Source organism: Festucalex cinctus, chromosome 15 (genome assembly GCF_051991245.1).
Source record: "Festucalex cinctus isolate MCC-2025b chromosome 15, RoL_Fcin_1.0, whole genome shotgun sequence".
NCBI classification, from domain to species: domain Eukaryota; kingdom Metazoa; phylum Chordata; class Actinopteri; order Syngnathiformes; family Syngnathidae; genus Festucalex; species Festucalex cinctus.
In genome coordinates, this window is record NC_135425.1 from 13,259,826 (window position 1) to 13,279,879 (window position 20,054).

At 38.4% G+C, this 20,054-nt stretch overlaps 1 protein-coding gene across 4 annotated transcripts in view; it reads right to left on the bottom strand.

Annotated features, from left to right (window-relative positions):
• The window catches only part of LOC144002019 (mediator of RNA polymerase II transcription subunit 13-like), a 97,844-nt gene that overhangs the window by 56,551 nt on the left and 21,239 nt on the right, over nt 1-20,054 (bottom strand). For all 4 annotated transcript variants that reach the window (XM_077496808.1, XM_077496807.1, XM_077496806.1 and 1 more), the window contains exon 2: nt 14,832-15,069. In XM_077496808.1, the coding sequence (XP_077352934.1) occupies nt 14,832-15,069 (238 nt within the window). The remainder of the gene's footprint in view (nt 1-14,831; nt 15,070-20,054) is intronic.

The following is a 20,054-nucleotide window of genomic DNA, read 5'->3' on the forward strand; positions in this document are numbered from 1 at the left end:
GATCGTACTCCCCACAATAAACTGAAATTCACTGGAAAGTGTTTGTGGTACATTTATAGTAAAACCTATTACTATAAGCAATTATAAATAGTTGGGGAGGACATCAATTATACACTTTTTAATTCACTGTGCACTACTATGTGTCTAAAACAGCATCTGTATAAAAAGGAAGGACGCAAAACAAGACAGTTGATGTATGTTTCAACTCGCACATACTTATACATGTTTCTCTACTTCGGCATGGCAGCGTGAATTCATCTTCGCTATTTGTTAAAATGCGCAAGTCTGGCGGAAGCCGTCTGCAGCGGAAGCATCGATTGTGCGGCTGCAGCAACAAAATCAGCTTTTCTAAGCTGATTTAAAAAAAAAAAAAAAAAAAAAAAGGAGAGAGAGAAAGTGAGAAAAGGCCAGGGGAGAAAATCAATTTGGCCGTACTAGTCACTTGACGCGGGCTGAAAGGCCACACAAACTGCTGATATACGTCCTCAAACAGCAGGGAGGGAAGCAGACGACTGTATTATCCCATCTCAACCACAAACGCACGCACAGTTAGACTCATGGTCATTCCTAGCCAACATTTCTTTTACAGCAGTCACTAACACTATCTTCTCTTTATCACTCAACTAGAAAAAGTAGTCAGCTTGCAAGCTCGCCATAAACATACATAAAATATTGCAGCACGAATTTGTTTATAGTAGACATGAATCATTTGCGTTATTGGCTGGTGGTTTTCCGATGGCTTTGGGCATCAGTTCATGGGTGAAAACAAGGCGGTTCGTGGACTGAAATGACAACCTGAGCCAGCATTATCAGCCTCAATATAGTGAGGCATTAGTTTTCTCGACAGTGCAAAATGACACTGATGCTTAACCCTTTGTGAAGTTGGCCCTTCTGTATTCATTGCAGTTAATTGGACCAGAAATAAAAATTGCAAATTATATTATTCAAAATGTTTTGTATGCTTTTAGAGTTCTTAGAGAACCGTTTCCTGCTCACCCCAGAATTGAGAATGGTAAAGCCCATTCATCTAACATCCAATCCTCCTCAGCAGGAATGCTAAATTATGAACAAGAAAACTAACGTAGCTGCACAAAAAAAGTTGTATTCTTCTATTTTTTAAAATAGAAAAGTCTTTGAATTCCTAAAATGTTCTGCAAAAATCAAAATAGCCTGCAAGCTTACAAATTGCCACAAAAAGAAATACCTGAATTCCCTTGACCTATTAAAATTAGCATAATACATTCAATTAAAATTAAATTAGGACTAACAAACACAAATTTGCGACTCCACAATTATTCAAAAGAATCTACAGGATTTGATTTGCTCTCACCTCTCCACCAAAGATGATACCATATGATTCAACAATGTAACAGTTTTAAAATGTAACAATTTGATTCAGTGGGATTACAATTCGATATGGTACGGCTGTAGCTTTTGTCATGTTTATTAATATGCAACGGCATGTAAAAGCTCACCAAAACAAAAACTATCAAAGTTAATTTAAAAAAAAATCGTCAGCAAAGTCAAACTGATTTATGTCTGGTGTACTGTACATCTCTCATAAAAGATGATTTGTTACTTATATGAAACGATTCAAAGATGCAATAGTTTGAAAATATAAAGATATGACTTTAGAAATTAGAAATGATTTTCCGATTAAAATTGTTTAACATCCTTACTTTATCATGAAGCACTCCACCCCAGAATCAAAACAAATTGACAAACAATTACTTAAATCTAACAGTGCAATTAATTTATTTTCCGTTTGGATCATGGAAATACTGATATTTAAATTTGTAAATAAATGCAACTCTTGTTTCTCTTTAGCGATTATAATTCGTATAATCAATTGATTTAAATGAATGAGACACAAATTCGGTGGAGTAATCGACTATAAAAAAATAAATAAATAAAAAATCTCCAGTCATTCAACCTTTAGCTGTGTGTTATTTTATAGATATCTATTTTCTCTATGTATTTATTTATTTATTGTTTTTTTTTAAATATTTTATTTATTTATTTATTTATTTATTTATTTATTTATTTATTTATTTATTTATTTATTTATTTATTTATTATTAATACATAACTTATTTTATGTTATCTATTTTATTTTATATTTTATTATCTTTTTTTTTTCACCTCCGCAAATAAAAAAAGGTACAGTCTTGTCATCTTACATCAGCCACCATGAACAGTGAATTGGCCATATAGTTGTTGTTTTTTTTTTAACAGCTGAACTCTGACAGAGGTCTGCGCTTTCCTGACTGTTATTGTGGTTTCAACTTGAAAAAAAAAAAAAAAAAGTTGTTCACATCTCCACAGCCTGTGTCGCACTTTTCCCCGCCTGCCTGTCAACTCGCGAGTCGCACTTCTTCTGATACCTTGGAAATTTCCTTCACTCTGTTATATCTTCAAAAACTCTTTCCTCCATCTGTTTACTTCTTTAATATTCTCTCTGTCGCTCTTTTCAGCCTCTCCTTCTTAAGACGCAAGCACACACACGCACGCACAAAGCTCTCATTCTTTCTGGCTGTGGTTTTTCTTTAAAAAAAAAAAAAGGAAGGAGAAGAAAATGTATGCTCCCTCCCCGCCACCCTCACCCTTTCTGTGTGCAGCTGGGAAACTTTACCCTTACATCTTGTCACACACACACACACACCAACACACAGTCGAGGGTCAGGAGGTCACAGGCCACGCCCTGGCAGCCCAAAAGGAGGAGGGAAGGAAATCAGAGATCCTCAGTCCTTCCCGACAAATTTACAGACAAGGAAACAGGACTGAGGTCATTTTTTCCTCATTTCTTCTTTTTTTCAAACCCCACCCCCGCCAAGCTCAAGAGTGAAAAAACTGAACATTTGTCCGTTTGCTGTTTCGAGACGAAGAGACCGGCCGCACATTTGACGTGTGAATTTTCCAAAAACAAGCCAAGGATCGAGCGCGCAGTCTATCGGATGGGCCTCAAGAGAAATCACAGATGTTTTCTTAACAAGCCTTTTCTTCTTTTTGGAAGCACACTTCTCCTCCTCCTCACCCACTACATGTACATCTTCCCCTCCCTCGTCTTCCTGCCCCTCCTCCCCTTCATTTTCCTTTTTTTTTTTTTTATTTTGGTGGGGCACTTTCCACATGTGACTCACTCTTTCACCAGCAACAGCAAAAAAAAAACAAAAAAAAAGATCTCCATTCTCACTCCCTTTCGGCGGGCTTACAATGCTCTTATCACTTCCGTGGGTCTCCCTTTTGAGGGAGCCTTGTCCCGATTGAGGCAGGCGTCGACCTAGTTCTTGACTTCATTACAAAAAAAAAATATAAAATAATAGAGAGGAAATTATTCACTCCGTCTGGTTTAAGTTGCGCTCCGGTGAGAGACGTTCCGAAGCCGAATCCAGAGGGAGCAAAAAGGAGCCGGCATTGATTGGCACTCGTACAACAAACCCCACCCCCGCCTTTTATTTGCCGAGGAGCCAAGCACGCTAACATCACAGAGCGAGGCGGCAAAAACAAGAGAGGAGAGCAAAATAAAGCACAACAAAGGCTGAAAAGAGGAGGGAGAGGATGGAGAGCGGAGGGTGGTGAGACTGGAAGAGGCAGGCGTCACAGGAAAGAACGGATGCCAAGGAAAACTTGTTGACACAGAAAAGCAGCTCAGGAGTTGTTATGGATCTGGGCTACTCTTTTTTTTTCTTCTTTTTTTTCATCATCCTTTTAATCAAAATCACATCATTCCACCATTTCTTCTTCATACAAATTAAACGGGATATTTTAAACTGAAGAAATTTGAAAATAATCTTAAATGCATTTTTTTCACCCTGAATATTGCAATTATTTTATTATTATTATTATAATTATTATTTATTTTATTATTTTATTTATATATATATATATATATATATATATATATATATATATATATATATATATATATATATATATATATATATATATATATATATAAATGTATATATTTCTTTTCTTTTCTTTTTTTTTTTAAGTTACCGATTACTTGAAAGGGCTATCAATGACAACTTATTTTGATTTTTTATATGTCTGGGAAAATTGGGCGGCACGGTAGTCGAGTGGTTAGCACGTCCGCTTCCCAGTTCTGAGGTCTCCGGTTCGAGTCCAGGCTCGGACCTTCCTGGGTGGAGTTTGCATGTTCTCCCCGTGCCCGCGTGGGTCTTCTCCGGGTACTCCGGTCTCCTCCCACATTCCAAAGACATGCTTGGCAGGTTAATTGAACGCTCTTAACTGTCCCTAGGTAGGATTGTGGGCGTGGATGGTTGTTCGTCTCTGTGTGCCCTGCGATTGGTTGGCAACCAGTCCAGGGTGTCCCCCGCCTACTGTCCAGAGCCAGCTGAGATAGGCGCCAGCAGCCCCCGCGACCCTTGTGAGGAATAAGCGGTCAAGAAAATGGATGGATGGATGGGAAAATTGGGGATTAAATTAGTTAAAACAATCAATGTTGTTGTTGTTTTTTTATTACATTATTGTTATATTCAGACTTCAACTTTTGTTTTATGTTACTTTTTACTGCAAACATTAACTGAGAGTGACAACAATGATAACCTAACCCCCCCATCAAATTCTACAAAAATTCCAAAACAACAACCTGCTGCAATACACTTCGTCAACAAAACTGACTGCAAAACCTCCACAAACATGGCCGACTGCCGCAAAAATGTAACTATTGGCCACAACAATTGACCCTACACATATGGCTTACTCAAGCAAAAACAAGTGAAAAAAAAACAAAAAAACTTTTGAATTCTTTACATTGTTTTTATGTCAATACCGTATGATTTTATAAAGCCCAATACCAGGGAGTGTTATTTTACTTGAATATGCAAGCTGTCTGCCAGCAGCTTGCTGTACCAAATCCTGCTAAATTCACAAGGAAAGGCTCCTTCATTACATTTTTATCAGTAAATACCTTTTGTCAGCTCACACAAGACACGTGTACTTTCAGGAGCATGTTTCTCTGCAATGAATAATAATAGCTATTTCTCTTTTAAAACAACCCCATGAAAAGCTCATTTTCATCGACTCGCTTTTTAGTCTGCTTCTTTATTTTTAAATGACCTGTGGGTCCCTTTGGCCTTAATCTCTAACGCCTTCCGACAAATTCATATTCGCCAATTTACTGCCAGTCGTAACCTTAAATGCTGCCTAACGAAACCCGTGCAAGCGGGAGGAAATTGCCACTCACCTCTACACAAGTCAAGAAACGCACTAGAGGTGGCAAAAACACTCATATGTTGTATGTATTATAGCAAAAGTCATTTAATTATTTTATTTTTAAGTACAGAATTTATATCCAATGCTTGTTGAGTGTCATGGCCTGCGCCAGAGTTCATGACCTGTTATGTGCCTGTTAGGCGTTTGTTTAGGTACGATACGTGATGTTCGTGATGTCAACCTTTCATCCTTTAGGTGGAGTCTGGACCTATGTGATGCTATTCTTTAGTGCTTTACGATTCACTGTCTGTTGGTACAGTCTGAGAAATGTGTTCACCCGTACTGCGTCTCTGGGTGTCTGCCTCTCGTGAATAAATGGAGAAAATCTTATTTGTGTCTGCATTCTGGGATCCTACCTCTCAGCACACAACATTGAGAACTTTTAAATTCTCTGCACACAAAATATAAACACATTTGTTTGCTCCCATTATTCACAATCTGAACTCCAAAATCTAAAGTGTACAAATGTGTCTAAATCTGTATTAGTGAGCGCTTCTTCTTTGCCGAGATAATCCGTCCACCTCACAGGTGTGGCATATCAAAATAGAATAGAACTTTGCCACGGGAACAATTAAATCAGACGCTGATTAGACAGCAGGATTATGAAACTGGGATGGATGCATTTGCTTGCCCACAATAAAAGGCCACTTTATAACTCACCAGGGATGCTCATTACTAAATATGTTAACGTTTTGCTCTAAGTAACCAATCAGAGGACAGAAAGTGATGACGTCGTCAAGGGCTAGCGGCAAAATATTGATATAGCAACACAGGCTGAAATCTAATTGGACAAAAAAAATGCATTTGTTTATTGGAAAGAATGCAGCAAAGAGAAACATAACCAAATAAAGGGAATAAACCAACAGTTTCAAACATAAGGCCCGCAGGCCATAATCCGGCCCATCAAGGTGTCTAATCTGGTCCGTGAAAACAGAACACAAACTGCAGTTTTTCCTAAAAAAAAATTAAGCCATCGTTGCTAATTTTGTCAACTGGAGGGCACACTGATGACGCCTGAAATGACATTCTAGAATTTGGCTGTTACTCTGTATTCGATGCAAAAATTTTGCGCACAATTTTGTTGACATTGTCTAAGATAACCTACAATAAGATAATAATAAATAGGAAGTGTTTCAGAATCTAACTGTGATTATTTGCATTAAAACAAAAAACTAACATAATATTTTTGACCTGTCTAATTACTGTCCCTGCACACTTGAGTTTGCCACCCCCGGAATAGACTATCGGAAATAAATTTATACTGTTTCAGGAACACATTTTTGGTTAAGCTAAGTACAAATGACTCAAGTACAGTAACCACTCTACTTCGCACTACTGAAAAAGTCATCTCTGTGTTTTTCATCCCTTTTTACAAAAGAGTCTGACAGCAATGCACACTGGGAAGCAGCTGCTAATTTGTGCACAGTGACAATGCGATACAAAGATTTCCCAGCAGCCCTTAAAGTGTATTCGGCCGCCTTCTCAGCGATGCATAAAGACTGGACGCGTTAACATTCGTCCGGGCCGCCGTTAAGCAAGGTGGTTAAAACGCGCGCAAGCTTTCGGTCCCTTAACAACTGCTGCTGTGCTGCACTTCAAGCAAAACACTTCATGCGTCACCGATCCGAGGATGCGATACTGCTATTAGGTGGACAGGTGCCATTGTGTGTGCGTTGGGATGGGGAACATGGCTATAAACGCTGCATCTGTTCAGCAAATCTGCCCTACAACAGCAAATTAAGGAACACTTTAGCCAAATGTGTTTATTTGGTGTCTTGCTGGGAGTTAAATTAACAGCTTTACGTCTCTGCACTGCACAACCACTAAGCGGGCAAAAAAATATCAGGACAATTGGCCGTTACACCTACAGCGGATTTGCCCACTTTTACAGCTAAAACGCTTTCCGCTTGTCTGCTTTGGAATGCATTTGAGGAACTGCAAAATGGCTTTTACATAAATGAATAAATAAAAAATAAAAAATCACAGATAATTACCAAAAATGTATGTAAGAGATCTTGAAAATATTTTAGAATGTTTTTACAACATGGTAGTTTATTGGAATTAAGTGGTAATATGGATTGGTTAACGTCTCAATAACTGAATTCTAGTTTAACATTAGAATTACTGCACAGTGAAATGTTCCATGATCGTTTCACAATGAAATCCAAAATTCATCAACAAGATAAAAAAAATATATATTAATTAAGAATTGGCCTTCTGAAAAATTGTTGAATTGAATCTTTACATTGTAAGCTTAACATTATGAAGCGAACTACTGAAATGAGCCTTTCTATAATATCCATTTTTTTCCCCATATTATGTATTTCAGATTTGCATCAAAACCTGTTTGTGTGTGCACATGCAAGTGCCTGTTTAAAGTCAAGGCCTAAAGTCATGTTCAAGTCACTATCCCCTCTCCAGTTAATTCCATTACACGTGATTATTTTCTCATAAGTGCCGCCTCTCTGATCCACTTGTTGCTCACATATCTTTATTGCACCAGAGCTGATAATGGATGTGAAAGAGCCCGTATTATTTTTTTTTTAATTCATCTCTCACTTTGTTTCACTTTCACTCCCACGGGATGGCAGTGACTGTTCAAACATTCATAATGATGCTAAAATGTTTTCAAAAGGAGAAGGCTCATGATGAAAGTGAGCCATTTGTTAGTTCTGGGAGAATAAAATGACACATTTGAGATGTGCTATTTAATCATGTCTACAATCTGCTCTATTCCAAGGAGTGTTTCAATTAAATGTGCATTAAATTGAGAGTAGTTAGCAACATACAAAGTGAGTTTGATTCATGGATTCATGTATAAAGGTTTTCAAAATGACCTGACTTGAACACCAAGAAAATAAAAAATAACGACGAAAGCTTGCCGTCTGAATTTATCACCTATATTCCCCATGCTAAATTACCAACTTTAGCTTGGCTTATTTTCGCATTTGCTACAAATATTCTGACTCTTACTTTGTTAGTTATGTTAGTAACTTATTTTAATGATTAAGCGAGTTTGTTTCATGTATCAATACCATCCGAGATCATGTTGTTTGGCCCATCAATAGTAGCTTCCCTTCCAAATATTTTTCTTTTAAAGTCATTTGTATTCTGCTCATCTTAACTACAGTTTAGAGAAAGAAGAAGTGTTGTGGAAGCCTCCGTGAAAGGCAGATAAATGTTGCTGTTTAATTTACAAGTGGGACATTAGTACAGAATTGTGAGAAAAAGCAAACAGCTGCAGTAAAAGTGGCACTTGTCATCCAGCAGATTTGATATAAATGCAACATTTTCTCGGCTGTGTTTAGTCTTCCTCCTTCACTCACCTTGACCACATGCTGTCGTAGCGGCGCACGGGAACACTGCCTGCGGCGTGATCAAAGTCGTCAGCCTCTATTTAACTCCTCACCAGAAAATACCTTGCATTCATTATCAGATCTTCTTTAGGACTCAAACTGTATGTCAATATTTGTGTTTTGACAAGAGAAACTGACCTGCACAGCATAATTTGAACACCACAATCATTTTAGTTAACCACAACCACACATTGTATTCCCATTAGTCACCAGCTGGCAACAACAGATTCATGTGTAGCTGCTCTTTGTAGATATACAAAAGTGGACCTAATAGTGAAACCTGGGGAATGCCAGCGGAGTTGTTCTTTATTAAAAACAAATAACATTGTCTGTATTTTACATTTGTGCATGATTGTTGTCTTAGCAATTTGGTAGTTTTTGACAATTCATCAAAAATGTTTTTTTTGAAAGTTGCAAGATTCCAAAACAAAAAAAAAGTGCTACATTTTTTCGGGATGTTTAAAAATTGTGTTGCGGTAGCTAATAAATTTGTTTGTTAACCATTAGCTGATTACGTTAAAAGGCATGGACAATGCAAGTCAGAATTTGTCTCAGGTCTAATGAATTGCTTTTGATTTGCATAAAGGTCTCATTGGACCACAGCTGGTATATTACGATGTGGCAGTTATTTAAATAGCCGGATAAAAGATAATATCTCTCTCCTGTTGTGATGAAAAATTCATCCTAATGATGAATCATCTCATTATTCGCACTCACAGATTGTGCTTGTGCGAGAGTATTAGCACTGCGATGACTACGCACAATAACCTCCAAAAATCTGCTGGGTTGTCATGAGCCTGCAGCTGGATGAAAGTACAGTACTTGCACTCTGTACTTGAGTAGAAGATAATTGTATAAAAAGACTGAAAGAAGTACTGATTCAGCTCCTATACTTTAGTTTATTTCAGTCTATACTTCTATTCTTTTAAGTACAACAGTAAGTTACTTATATTATGTACATGTTTTGGTTACAGGGCACAGAGACATCTCTTTTCAAATGTATAGACAGTAAACCATCAGAAAAATAATCACGTATAAGCCTGAAAAATCTGCTTGGGGACAGAAATGCTTGGGAACATATTTGTACTTTCCACCACTGATGATCACAGCATATCAAAAGTTCAACAATATCATACTGTACTAAACTAAACAACTGAGTGTATTCATATTTACGACTAGCTTCCAAAATATGTCACTTTCCCTGCGGCTGAGCAGGCAACATGTTGATGACTCAGCCCATTCATCTTACGCACTCATAAGCAGCACTCAAACCATATTTTTGCTACTTTTTTTTTTATATACAGCCGACACATTTCAGGCCAACCCATTTAAAGACGCCACTTAGTGTGAGCACAGGCTGCTTACAGAGTTGCCATTGAAGCAAAGACAATATCAGAGAGGGGGTGACACTCCATCCTGGCTGCTCGCACTCCTGGCACTATCTCAAAGGCATCATTTATTTAGACTTAAGCACCAGTAAAGAGATTTATCACCTTCAAACAATAGCGGCGCTCTCAACATTTAACTACGCGGCTACTCAGCACTTCTTCACACCGACACGTTCGGTCAGCGGGTTCACGGGCGGATGTTGTGATTACAGGATGGTCGCTTCTTTTTGATCGCTTTGAATGTCACAATTGCTGAGAAGGGGAGACACATTAGGCAGATCAGGGGTTCGAAAACGTTTTGGGTCCAAGACTTTTTCTCAAGGACCAAACACAAATTAAAGCTGACGACCAAATGTACCCGTAAATGTCATGAGGGACAGTCGTAACCTTACGATAAATCCTTTTTTTGATGGTGAGGAAATCTGTTTTTTGGGTTTGTTTGTTTTTTTTTTGCAAAAAAACTAAATTGCTACAAGAACAAAGACACATTTTGCCTGAATAGGAATGAGAAGTAAGTAGTAATCGTATGACGATTATAATAAAATATTTTGGATAAAGTCATGAAAATTTTGACACAATTATTTTTCTGGAGAAAAAAATATCATGCTATGGAGAATAAAGTGTATTTTTTTTTTTTTTTTATGTCAGAATCGTTACAAGCGCACATAAAAAGTTGCAGTCTTATGAGAATAAAGTTGGATATTTCCAAGGACTTCTCTGTAATCAATGTCAATTAAACATAACTACAACAAGCACACCTAAATACCAAAGGAATCAAAAAGTTGCCTATTTTTGAGAAAGTTGTGATATTATTATAAATTAATTTATTGTAGTAAAAAAAAGTGATAATTATTACACTAAGAAAGGCTTATTTTGTTTGCATAAAAAGTAATAATTTTACAAGAGTAGTTGTATTTTTCAGAAATAAAAATTATCATATTAACATTTAGGTTAAAGCTTAACAAGAGAAGAAAGTCATTAGAGACTAAAATACAATTTATTCATTTTTTTCCTGGAAAAGAAATTTATTCTCTTAAAAAAACAAAACAAACACTTTATTCTATTTAAAAAAAAAAAAAAAAAGTAATAAAGAAGAAAGAAATCACCACCAGGAGTGAAGTAAGCAAACACACATTAACGGTGTAAAACTTTTGTTTTGAATTTTTGGAAGCTAGATCCAGGATTTGCCATTGACTGAAGTCTTCGGGCCACTTCAGTACATTTAGCTAGCTCGTGTGGTGGCCTGCCGAGGTCAAGATAAACACGTCAAATCCAGACAAATTTGCTATCTATCTTTCGTGTCTCGCTGTGCAAACGCATTAGCCTGTTTGCATGGAAAATAAGCAACAGGATGGCTCGTGTTTTCATTTGCTGGCTTGTACTGAGAGCTTCAAGACTGTGCAGCCCAGGAAGGTTCTGTCAAAAAGCCTGGGAACGACTTTTTAAGTAGGAAAATATCATTTTCCTCTCACAGTGCCAAATTGTATGTTTGTTTTTTACTTTCACCAAGCTACAGTGTATAAATGTTTAAATTGTTATTATCATGAGATTAGTACAATGACACAAATTTGAAATAATAAATTTGATAAACTATGTAAAACAAATACTGGTATTATTATGAGGAAAGTTTGAAAAAATTTTGTAGTATAAAAAAAAACTACAAATAAAATTACAAATGTACACCTGTTCAACTATCTATGACAGTGACGTATAGTGACAAGCAGAACAATTTCATATTCTGCCGCTAGATGGAAGAAGTTAAATACTGTAAGTGGTGTGCCGTAAGTTTTTTTTTCTAAGGTTTGGAAACACAGAATGTTGATGGATGGAATTAGTCATTAATTGCCTACCATTGTAAAGAAATTAATTTCAGAATTGCCCGCCCAAACCTAAACAGCTGTCCTTATTTGAACAAAGTTAAAGTTTAGTACTGCAGCAAACAGGTCACCAGATTGTCACATTTTAAGAGCCCTCCAAAATGGCATGTTTGTCCAAATGTTAGCATTGCATCAAAGAGAGCAAGCCATTTTCAACACTTTAGATTAGTTAATAATTCGTAGAAATGTGGACTGACCAAAAATATAGATTTCTGAAAAATTATGAAATTTGCCAAATTGTGACTTATGAGGTTTCGGTCCAACGCCAGTGGTATGCATTTTGGACTAGTGGATGAGTACCGATGATGCCTTGTCTTATTTCATGGTATCGGTACATTCAGTTTTTTGATCCGGAAATACAAATTGGAAATGAGAAGACGAGAAAATTGCAATTAATTTCATACAATTTAAAAGAAAAATGCTATATGGTGATATATGGGTCTTTTATTGAAATTATCTGTCATTGTGTTTTTTGGTGGAGCAGAATTTTTTTATTTATGTATCAAATTGATGTATCAAAAGTACTATTGGTATTGGTACTTTGATATCAATGACTAAGACTTGAGTATTTGTACAGGTGTCAGTCTGAATAAAAGTGGTATTGAACATCCATATTTTTCTGTCTCAGTAATATAGGATTATTATGAAGGTTATTTTAAGCTCAATGCATATTTTCAGCATGAGCTGTCAGTATCACTTTGCAAGTAAAGCAGTACATACAGCGGAGTGCATTTGGTCGAGCGCACAATAGATTTCTCCCGCGAAGCCTAATTTGTGCCTGAGCACCACGCTGAGCTTATTTCTCCATCCTGCGCACTTCCAACAGGCTATTAGATGACTGCGTGTTGCCAGTCGTATGTCTGGAACAACAATATCAGCGTACAAAAGGGCCGCTCTGTATTACACATGCTGGAACAAAGGGTTTTCGCCGACATCTGTCAAGCATCCGCATGCTGCGCCTTCAAAGCTCTTTTCGTGGCCAATTCTCACTATCGCCACAACCTCTGCATCCACTCTCCCATCTTCTCTTGTTCTAATGAAAGCAGCGGCAGAATAATATAATCCCTCTGCCGCCTCCCCCGCGCTCGCTCTTCCCGCGGCTTAGTCGATATGTTGGATTTCGACACACGTGCGCGACCAGATAATGCAAATGTTTCTATAAATAGGGGCAATAGTGCTGACAGTAGCAGTCTCCCAAGTGCGATAGCTCCGTGTGATTTCGCTCACGCTCGCGCGGCGCTTCATCATAGCGATAGTACCCGAGCAGCATATAAACACTTGAGCTGCAAAGCAAACACATTATAGATATGTGCTATAGGAAGCTCAAATAAAGGACTTTTCTTAAACAAACAGCACAAAGCCCGCCGAGGACTCGACAGCTCGCGCCACCAGGGACCTTTTGTGTGTTCGACAACAACAGCACGTGTGCGTTGAGCTGCACTAAAAGGAGGGCTTCGTGTTATGACATGAATTGCAATGGCGGCTCTTTTCAAAATCAAGGGCAAGGCAAGTGAGTCTGGCACGTATTTTTAAATAATGGTGGTACTCAGTTTACGATGGTCCTTATATACAAGATTTCCAGATTACAAACGGTGCACAATGGTTTTGTTTGCACAATGAGGTAACAATACGTGGTCAAGCAGCACAAACAAGCACACTCAGTTCGCGCTGCACTTAGCGTTTTTTAATTAGAGTGGTGCCCTGAGATGTAAGTGACCCAACTTGCGAGTTTTACCAAATATGAGCTATTATCATTCGGCCAATTTTCTGCTCAAAATCACTTCACAATACGCAGCACTTAAGCAAAGAGTAAACCAAAAAAAAAAAAAAAAAAAAAAGGAAAATTATTACTCAATTTTAATGTCATTCCAAGTTAAAGTTTACTGTCACTCAACATTAAGCTAGGAGAATTAAACTGAGCGTTTAACAAACATACATTAGCTTTTAGACCACTAGCTTAGTGCTAATGCTAACACATCATTGAGACACCTGTACAGTATATGCCTTTGAAGGTGCTGTTTTTCCGTTGCAGTTTGTAAACACAACATTCAAAACCAGGGTTCCCCAATTCCAGTCCTCGAGGGCGTGTGTTGGTAGGCGGAAAATTGGAAAACCTGCAGGACTCCGGCCCTCGAGGACCGGAATTGGGGAACCCTGTGCAAAACTGACTCTCAAAGAAGCCAAGGACAGCAGCCAACCAGGGACGAGCGTGAAACCAGACCACCAATCAGGAGTGGGGGTTCACACCGCCAAATTTGTATATGCAAACAAAACATGGGACTCAAACTCCTCTAACAGATTCGCAGAAACAGTCCACCAATCAGGAGCGGGTGTTCGCACAGTAAAATTTGCATAAGCCACTGATAGTAGCATACCTGGCTTGGCTAAAAGGAAAATGTTTAGTCTCTGCCCAGAAATGCCAGGCCAAAACAAATCCTCTGGACTACACATTTAAACAACTGATATTTGAATACAAACAATGCACAAACTCAATTACATGTATACAAATATACAACAGCAACAGTACTCAGTCATATATTCTTTATCCTCCGTGAGGAGTTGAGCTGTCTATACTGTACAGACTGAGTATAACCATTTGTCAGTTGTATATTGCCCCCAAGTGGCCAAGGTAGGCAAAGGTGTAAAAGTGTCTAATTGATTGTCATTACTATATGTTTACATTAAAAAAAAATAATAATAATAAATTCCATTTATTTTTTTGTTTTCTTTGCGGGGGAGATTGGCACGAATTAATGGCATTCACATTCATTTCAGTGGGGAAAGATGATTTGATTTGTATTGTGAATGTGCTACATAAATAAAGATAGTATTTTAAGGGAATCTTTTTCACACACTATTATTTACTTAACTGTGTTAGAAGATCTAATTGCAGGGTCATTATGAACATCTCAAATTATGTCCAAAGACTTTGGTAGACGGCTAAAAGAAGAGGATCAACCCTTCTCACTCACCTTCCAACTCATGATGGATGACGTCCGACAGGTTAGGCTCGTCGCCCCACCAGAAGATCCACAGCTCCTTGGCGTCGGGCTTGATCTTGCGGCGCCACACGCACAGCAGGTTGGCCTGCACACAGCGCATGAAGCTGCGCAGGACCGGGTCATCCTGGGCGGGCGCCGAGATCACCGGCCCGTACTCGCCGCCGCCACGGAAGTTGTAGCAGCGCCATTTGATGCCCGTCAAATCCGCCTGATGGGGAGAGAGGGAGAAACGATGATTAAAACTCCCAGTCAGGTTTTGTTCTTATCAGTCATTAGCATCGGCGACGGTTCATTTTTATTTTTTATTTTTTTTAAGTTATAGTAAAGGTTCAAGTACCAAACAGCGTGAAGGCCAAGTTGCAATTGTTGCTTTCTGTTATCATTCCAATGAATGAATCACCTTTTGTAGATCTCATTATTGGCGCAAACTCACTAACTTTGGTGTATATCCTAAGAAAAGTGATGGTATTTCATGGTGCCTACCAATCACAATCACAAGGCCTCGACTTTCAAAGCCACACACATTCAAGGTTACAGATAATACAGTGTAGAACAGGAGAACAGTGACATAAAGAGGACAAAAAATAAATAATACAATTAATATATGAGCTCTATTTCATGGATTGTCATCTCATTGTTGTGAGTTCTGGAGCATTATTTCGAACAAACGAGGGCCTAATGTACTCCTTTCCTCACACATGGTTGGGATTGATTTTTCTTCATTTCTGCAAAATTGTTTCGTTTTTATTGCCGTTATTTCGTTACCTGGTTAGTTAGTTCAAGAAAATGCAGGAGGTCTGTGATTTGAGCAATTTACTGAAATCGTTCAGTTGCCGGAGGTCTTTTATCTTTGAGTGCCATTCTAGTGCGTATTTATTTTCCTACACCCAGGATGATATAAAGCAAGCACTAAGCATGAATCAATAACGTGAGTGTGGCGAGGCTTTTACACTGCAATAGCACTGTTGTGTTTCACATGAAAAAAACAGAAACATCTAATGCGATCAATAACTCCTCGGAGGACGTCCAATTACGGTTGGCTACTTCCTGTTCAAATTCACGTGTGCATGCGATGTCTTGCTGGAAAGTGACAAAGAAGCACTGAGTTCACTGGAGCGGATGCAACGCACAGCTTGTCTATAGTATGGAATAATAAGGCATACAGTGCATAACACAGTGCAAAGATTAGTCACTCCATAGAACACACTTTAAATGTTTTCCAACTTATTAAAACACACTTCAAACACATTATGAGGACATTTGGAGACGAAAAACTGTTAATAAATGTCGTGTTTAAACTGCTGATTGACCTGAAATATTATCCCCCCAAGAAGAAGCATGGGCGTCAATCTGGGGGTGAAATAATGGGAAGACTTTCTGGAGCCCCCAAGCATGTTGGGGGAGCCCCGTCAAACTCACCCACCACCCCTGATTGAGAACGCATAAGCCCTCAATAAATAAATAAATAAATAAATAAATAAAATAAATAAATAAATGTTTGAGTGCCAGATAAAGTAATGCAGTTCACTATATTTTTCATTTGAGATACGTCATCTGGAAAATATTGAGCAGCCGTCCCACAGTGACCTCTTCCCCAACCACCCCCACCCCAATCCCCACTCAAGGAATGTCATTGGGGGGGCCCTTCAAGATTCATGCAACAAATCGTACTGGAATCAATCTGTGGATGCTAACTTGTTACAGTATGCCAAGGCCGTGTGTCTTTATATTTTAAATAACTGGCCATATTAAGATCCTAGATTGCAACTCTTCACACATCTGGTGACATAAATTAATGCCTTGGTGGAGATCTGCATTATCTACATGCCCTTCTTGGGTCTGTGTTGTGTGGTAGTTTGTGTTGCCATGTTTTGCGCACAAGTGCACAAAAAGAATTGCAGAAGACAGAAGAGCATACGGGGTTGGTTGTTTTTGTTGGGGGTGGGGGTCATTGCATAGCCTCCTCCCTCTTGTGTTCACTCAGCTGTCAGTGTACTGTAGAGCCATCCAGGAGTAATTTACAGCCAGCCTAAATTTGGATAGCCACACACAATAGCTGTGGACAACCAGGCAAATTGATTTTTAACATTTAAACATTTTTGTAGTAGTAGTAGTAGTAGTAGTAGTAGTAGTAGTAGTGGAAGAAATGGAAGCAGCTGGGCTAACTGTTAGCTTATCTGGTAGTTTCACTTCAGTGATAAGATAAGAGAGAAGTTAGAATCGCCACACAAGAGAGCTTGCGAGATAGCCACACAATTTGCTTTTTAACATTTCAACCTTGTTGTTGTTGTTGTGGTGGTGGTGTTAAAAATATAACAAGCTAGGCTAACAGTTAGCCAGTCTGTTAACGCCACTGAAGTGGCAAACTCTTTTTGACATTAGTGGTAAAAGACATGCAAGACAAGTTAGGCTAGCCACAATGATAGCTCAGGAGCCTCACAAATAAATTTTTAACATTCTAAACTTTTTTTTGTAGTAGAAGTAGTGATATTTGTAGTAGTGGAAGAAACACGATAAACTAGGCTGTTATATGTTAACTCCACTGAACTGGCAAATTCTTAACCTTGTCATTTTTACTGTGGTGGTTGTGAATGAATGACATTTGAGACACATTAGGGCTAGCCACACACAATACCTACATAAACACTAACAGCCACACAAATCAATCTTTAACACTTTAACTTTTTGTTGTTGTGGTGGTCGTAGTAGTAGTAGAAGAAATGTTAGAAGCTTGCAACCTGTTAGCTCAGCTCCACTGCAGTGGTAGATCCTTTTTATTTATTTTTTTATTGTGGTGAATGATATGTGAGACAAGTTATACACATTATCAAGCACAGTCAATAGTACTGTAGCCAGGTGTTAATCACAGGATGTCATATAATAAAAATGTTGAACACGTTTACGAGTGTTGGTCTATGCTATTTTTTAAGGAGATTGGGAAGAAAATACTTTTCTAACACAAACATCACAAGATAATCTTTTAGAGATAACTGACTATTAGGCCTTTGCTGAATTTGACTAGAATGGGACAAATCACACTCAAATTAGGCTCGACTAACAGTGTGCGTTAACTATGTCCAAAAGTCCATCCAAAGACAAGCAACAATACACTGCAGCCTCTCGCATGTGCACAGCTGCATGCCGAACGCAGCCATAATTACAAACGAGTCCCTTCTATAATGACAGTGCGTGTAATGGGAGATATAAACATTGGCGCTGAGATAAGCCCTGCCCTAAAATTAGCCACGACAAGGTCAAGGATGCTGCATCTTCCCCCCCCAAAAAAATAGAAAAGAGAGGAAGAGGGAGAGAGACATCTGCTTGCACTGCTTCCTCGTCACTCCCAGTCAGTGTCAAAAGTCCTTCCACTTTTTGACACTGCTGTGTACTGCTACTGGATCAGGGAGGAGGGTATTTGGGGGGGTAGAAGGGTGGTCATGCAACCTGTCAGTGTTGTGTTCCGACACAAGCGCGGAAGGCAAAATGTGCAAACTTCCTTTCTGTGCGGTGTGTCGGCGAATCCCGCTGAGCGCTCGTGGGGATTACTTAAGGAGTGCGGTGACATGCTTGCAGTCACACACACACACAAAACAGATGCGATGATGATGATGATGACGTGCACACCATGCTGGATGCGCTCATGGAAACAGACACCTGTCAGGCGACAGACGTGCACTCAACTTGCCTGCCTGTCACACCTGCATCATCTTTTATTTAAGCTGTTTTGTGGACAGTGGTGCAGTAAACCTGCTACTTTTTGTGAAAAAAGTACAGCGCTGCTTTGAGATACATGTGACCCGATTTATAAGGTTTTTCAAGATACAAGCTATGACGACGCGCATAGTGAATGCCTAAAAGACCGCAAGTCAAGTAAGTTAGCAACTCTAATTGAAGTAGATAAACTGTTCATGGTTCATTTGTCTGCATTTTAGCATATTGTAACTGAAATTGTTTGAAAAGGACATGGAATTAGCACCTTGACAAAAATCACATTAAAACACAATATTGAGGAAGACATATGACAGATTATTTTTTAAGCGTATTCATCCCTACAGTTTAAGGTTTCAGTTATTTCATATTAAATGGAGATGTTTCTGTTTAACAGAATCAACATAACTTTGCCTTTAATTAAGTGCGCTTGCTTGCTAACCCATAATGGGAGTCTCCATAGACATGCTAACAAATAGCATCAACGTGGCCGAGGCTAATATAACAATACTCCCAGACTTATATTCTTTATCCTCTGTGAAAATCTACTATTATTAGTGCAGTTATTGAGCTACAGTGTTTGTGAAAGTCTTCTTCCTTTGTGTCTGCATAACAGTATTACCCTGCTCCCCGTTGACCAATTCATGTACACCAGAAGGAGCCACATCGGGAATTATACAATTGATAAATGATCAAATGTGTTTTATGTTGTATGATGCCAACAGGTTGAACCCAGAGTTATTCCTACTTCTGTTTATTTCCCATGGGATAAATTGCTTTCAAATCAAAACAAATGGGACATCCTGTGCACTAGATTACAATGAGAGCTGTTCCTAATATTTGGTCTCTTTAGATACCTGATCACTGTCATGCTCATGTTCAAGACTCTTTTTGTGCAAATTATTCATTGCACGTGGAGGCATACAATATAGAATAGAAACACCTTCGCTATTCTATTATTCAGTGTCTGAGATTTCTCATCACGCAAGAAAGATACTATCAGCCTGTTATCATAACGCATTTACTAAATTCACACTTTAAACACGAGTGAAAGCGGAGGAAAAACCCCCGTCGACCCTGCAAATTAAATTATCTGCCGTTCAATCGGCGCGTTTAGTGACAAATCAGCGCTGCAATCTGCCGCACAAACAAAAACAACCTTTTATCGTCACGGCTTTAATGGTACGGTTGTTAATCGCTGTGAGGTGGATACAGAGAAGAGTAAAAGCACAGCTGCGGTGACACCTCACTCAACCCCGAGGTTCAAGGATGATTCTGAGATTAAGATGGTGGATGTGAGTGTTACCTTTTTGTTTTTCATAAATATCATTTATAGCAATGGTTCTGAATTTTTTTTTAAATACTCCTAAAAAAAAATACTTATTTCTCCAAGTTACACAATTATTAACATAAAGGAGCAAAATTTGTGTTCAAAAATATTATAGTAACATGTAAATGGCAACTGTGGAAAAGCTAAAAAATATA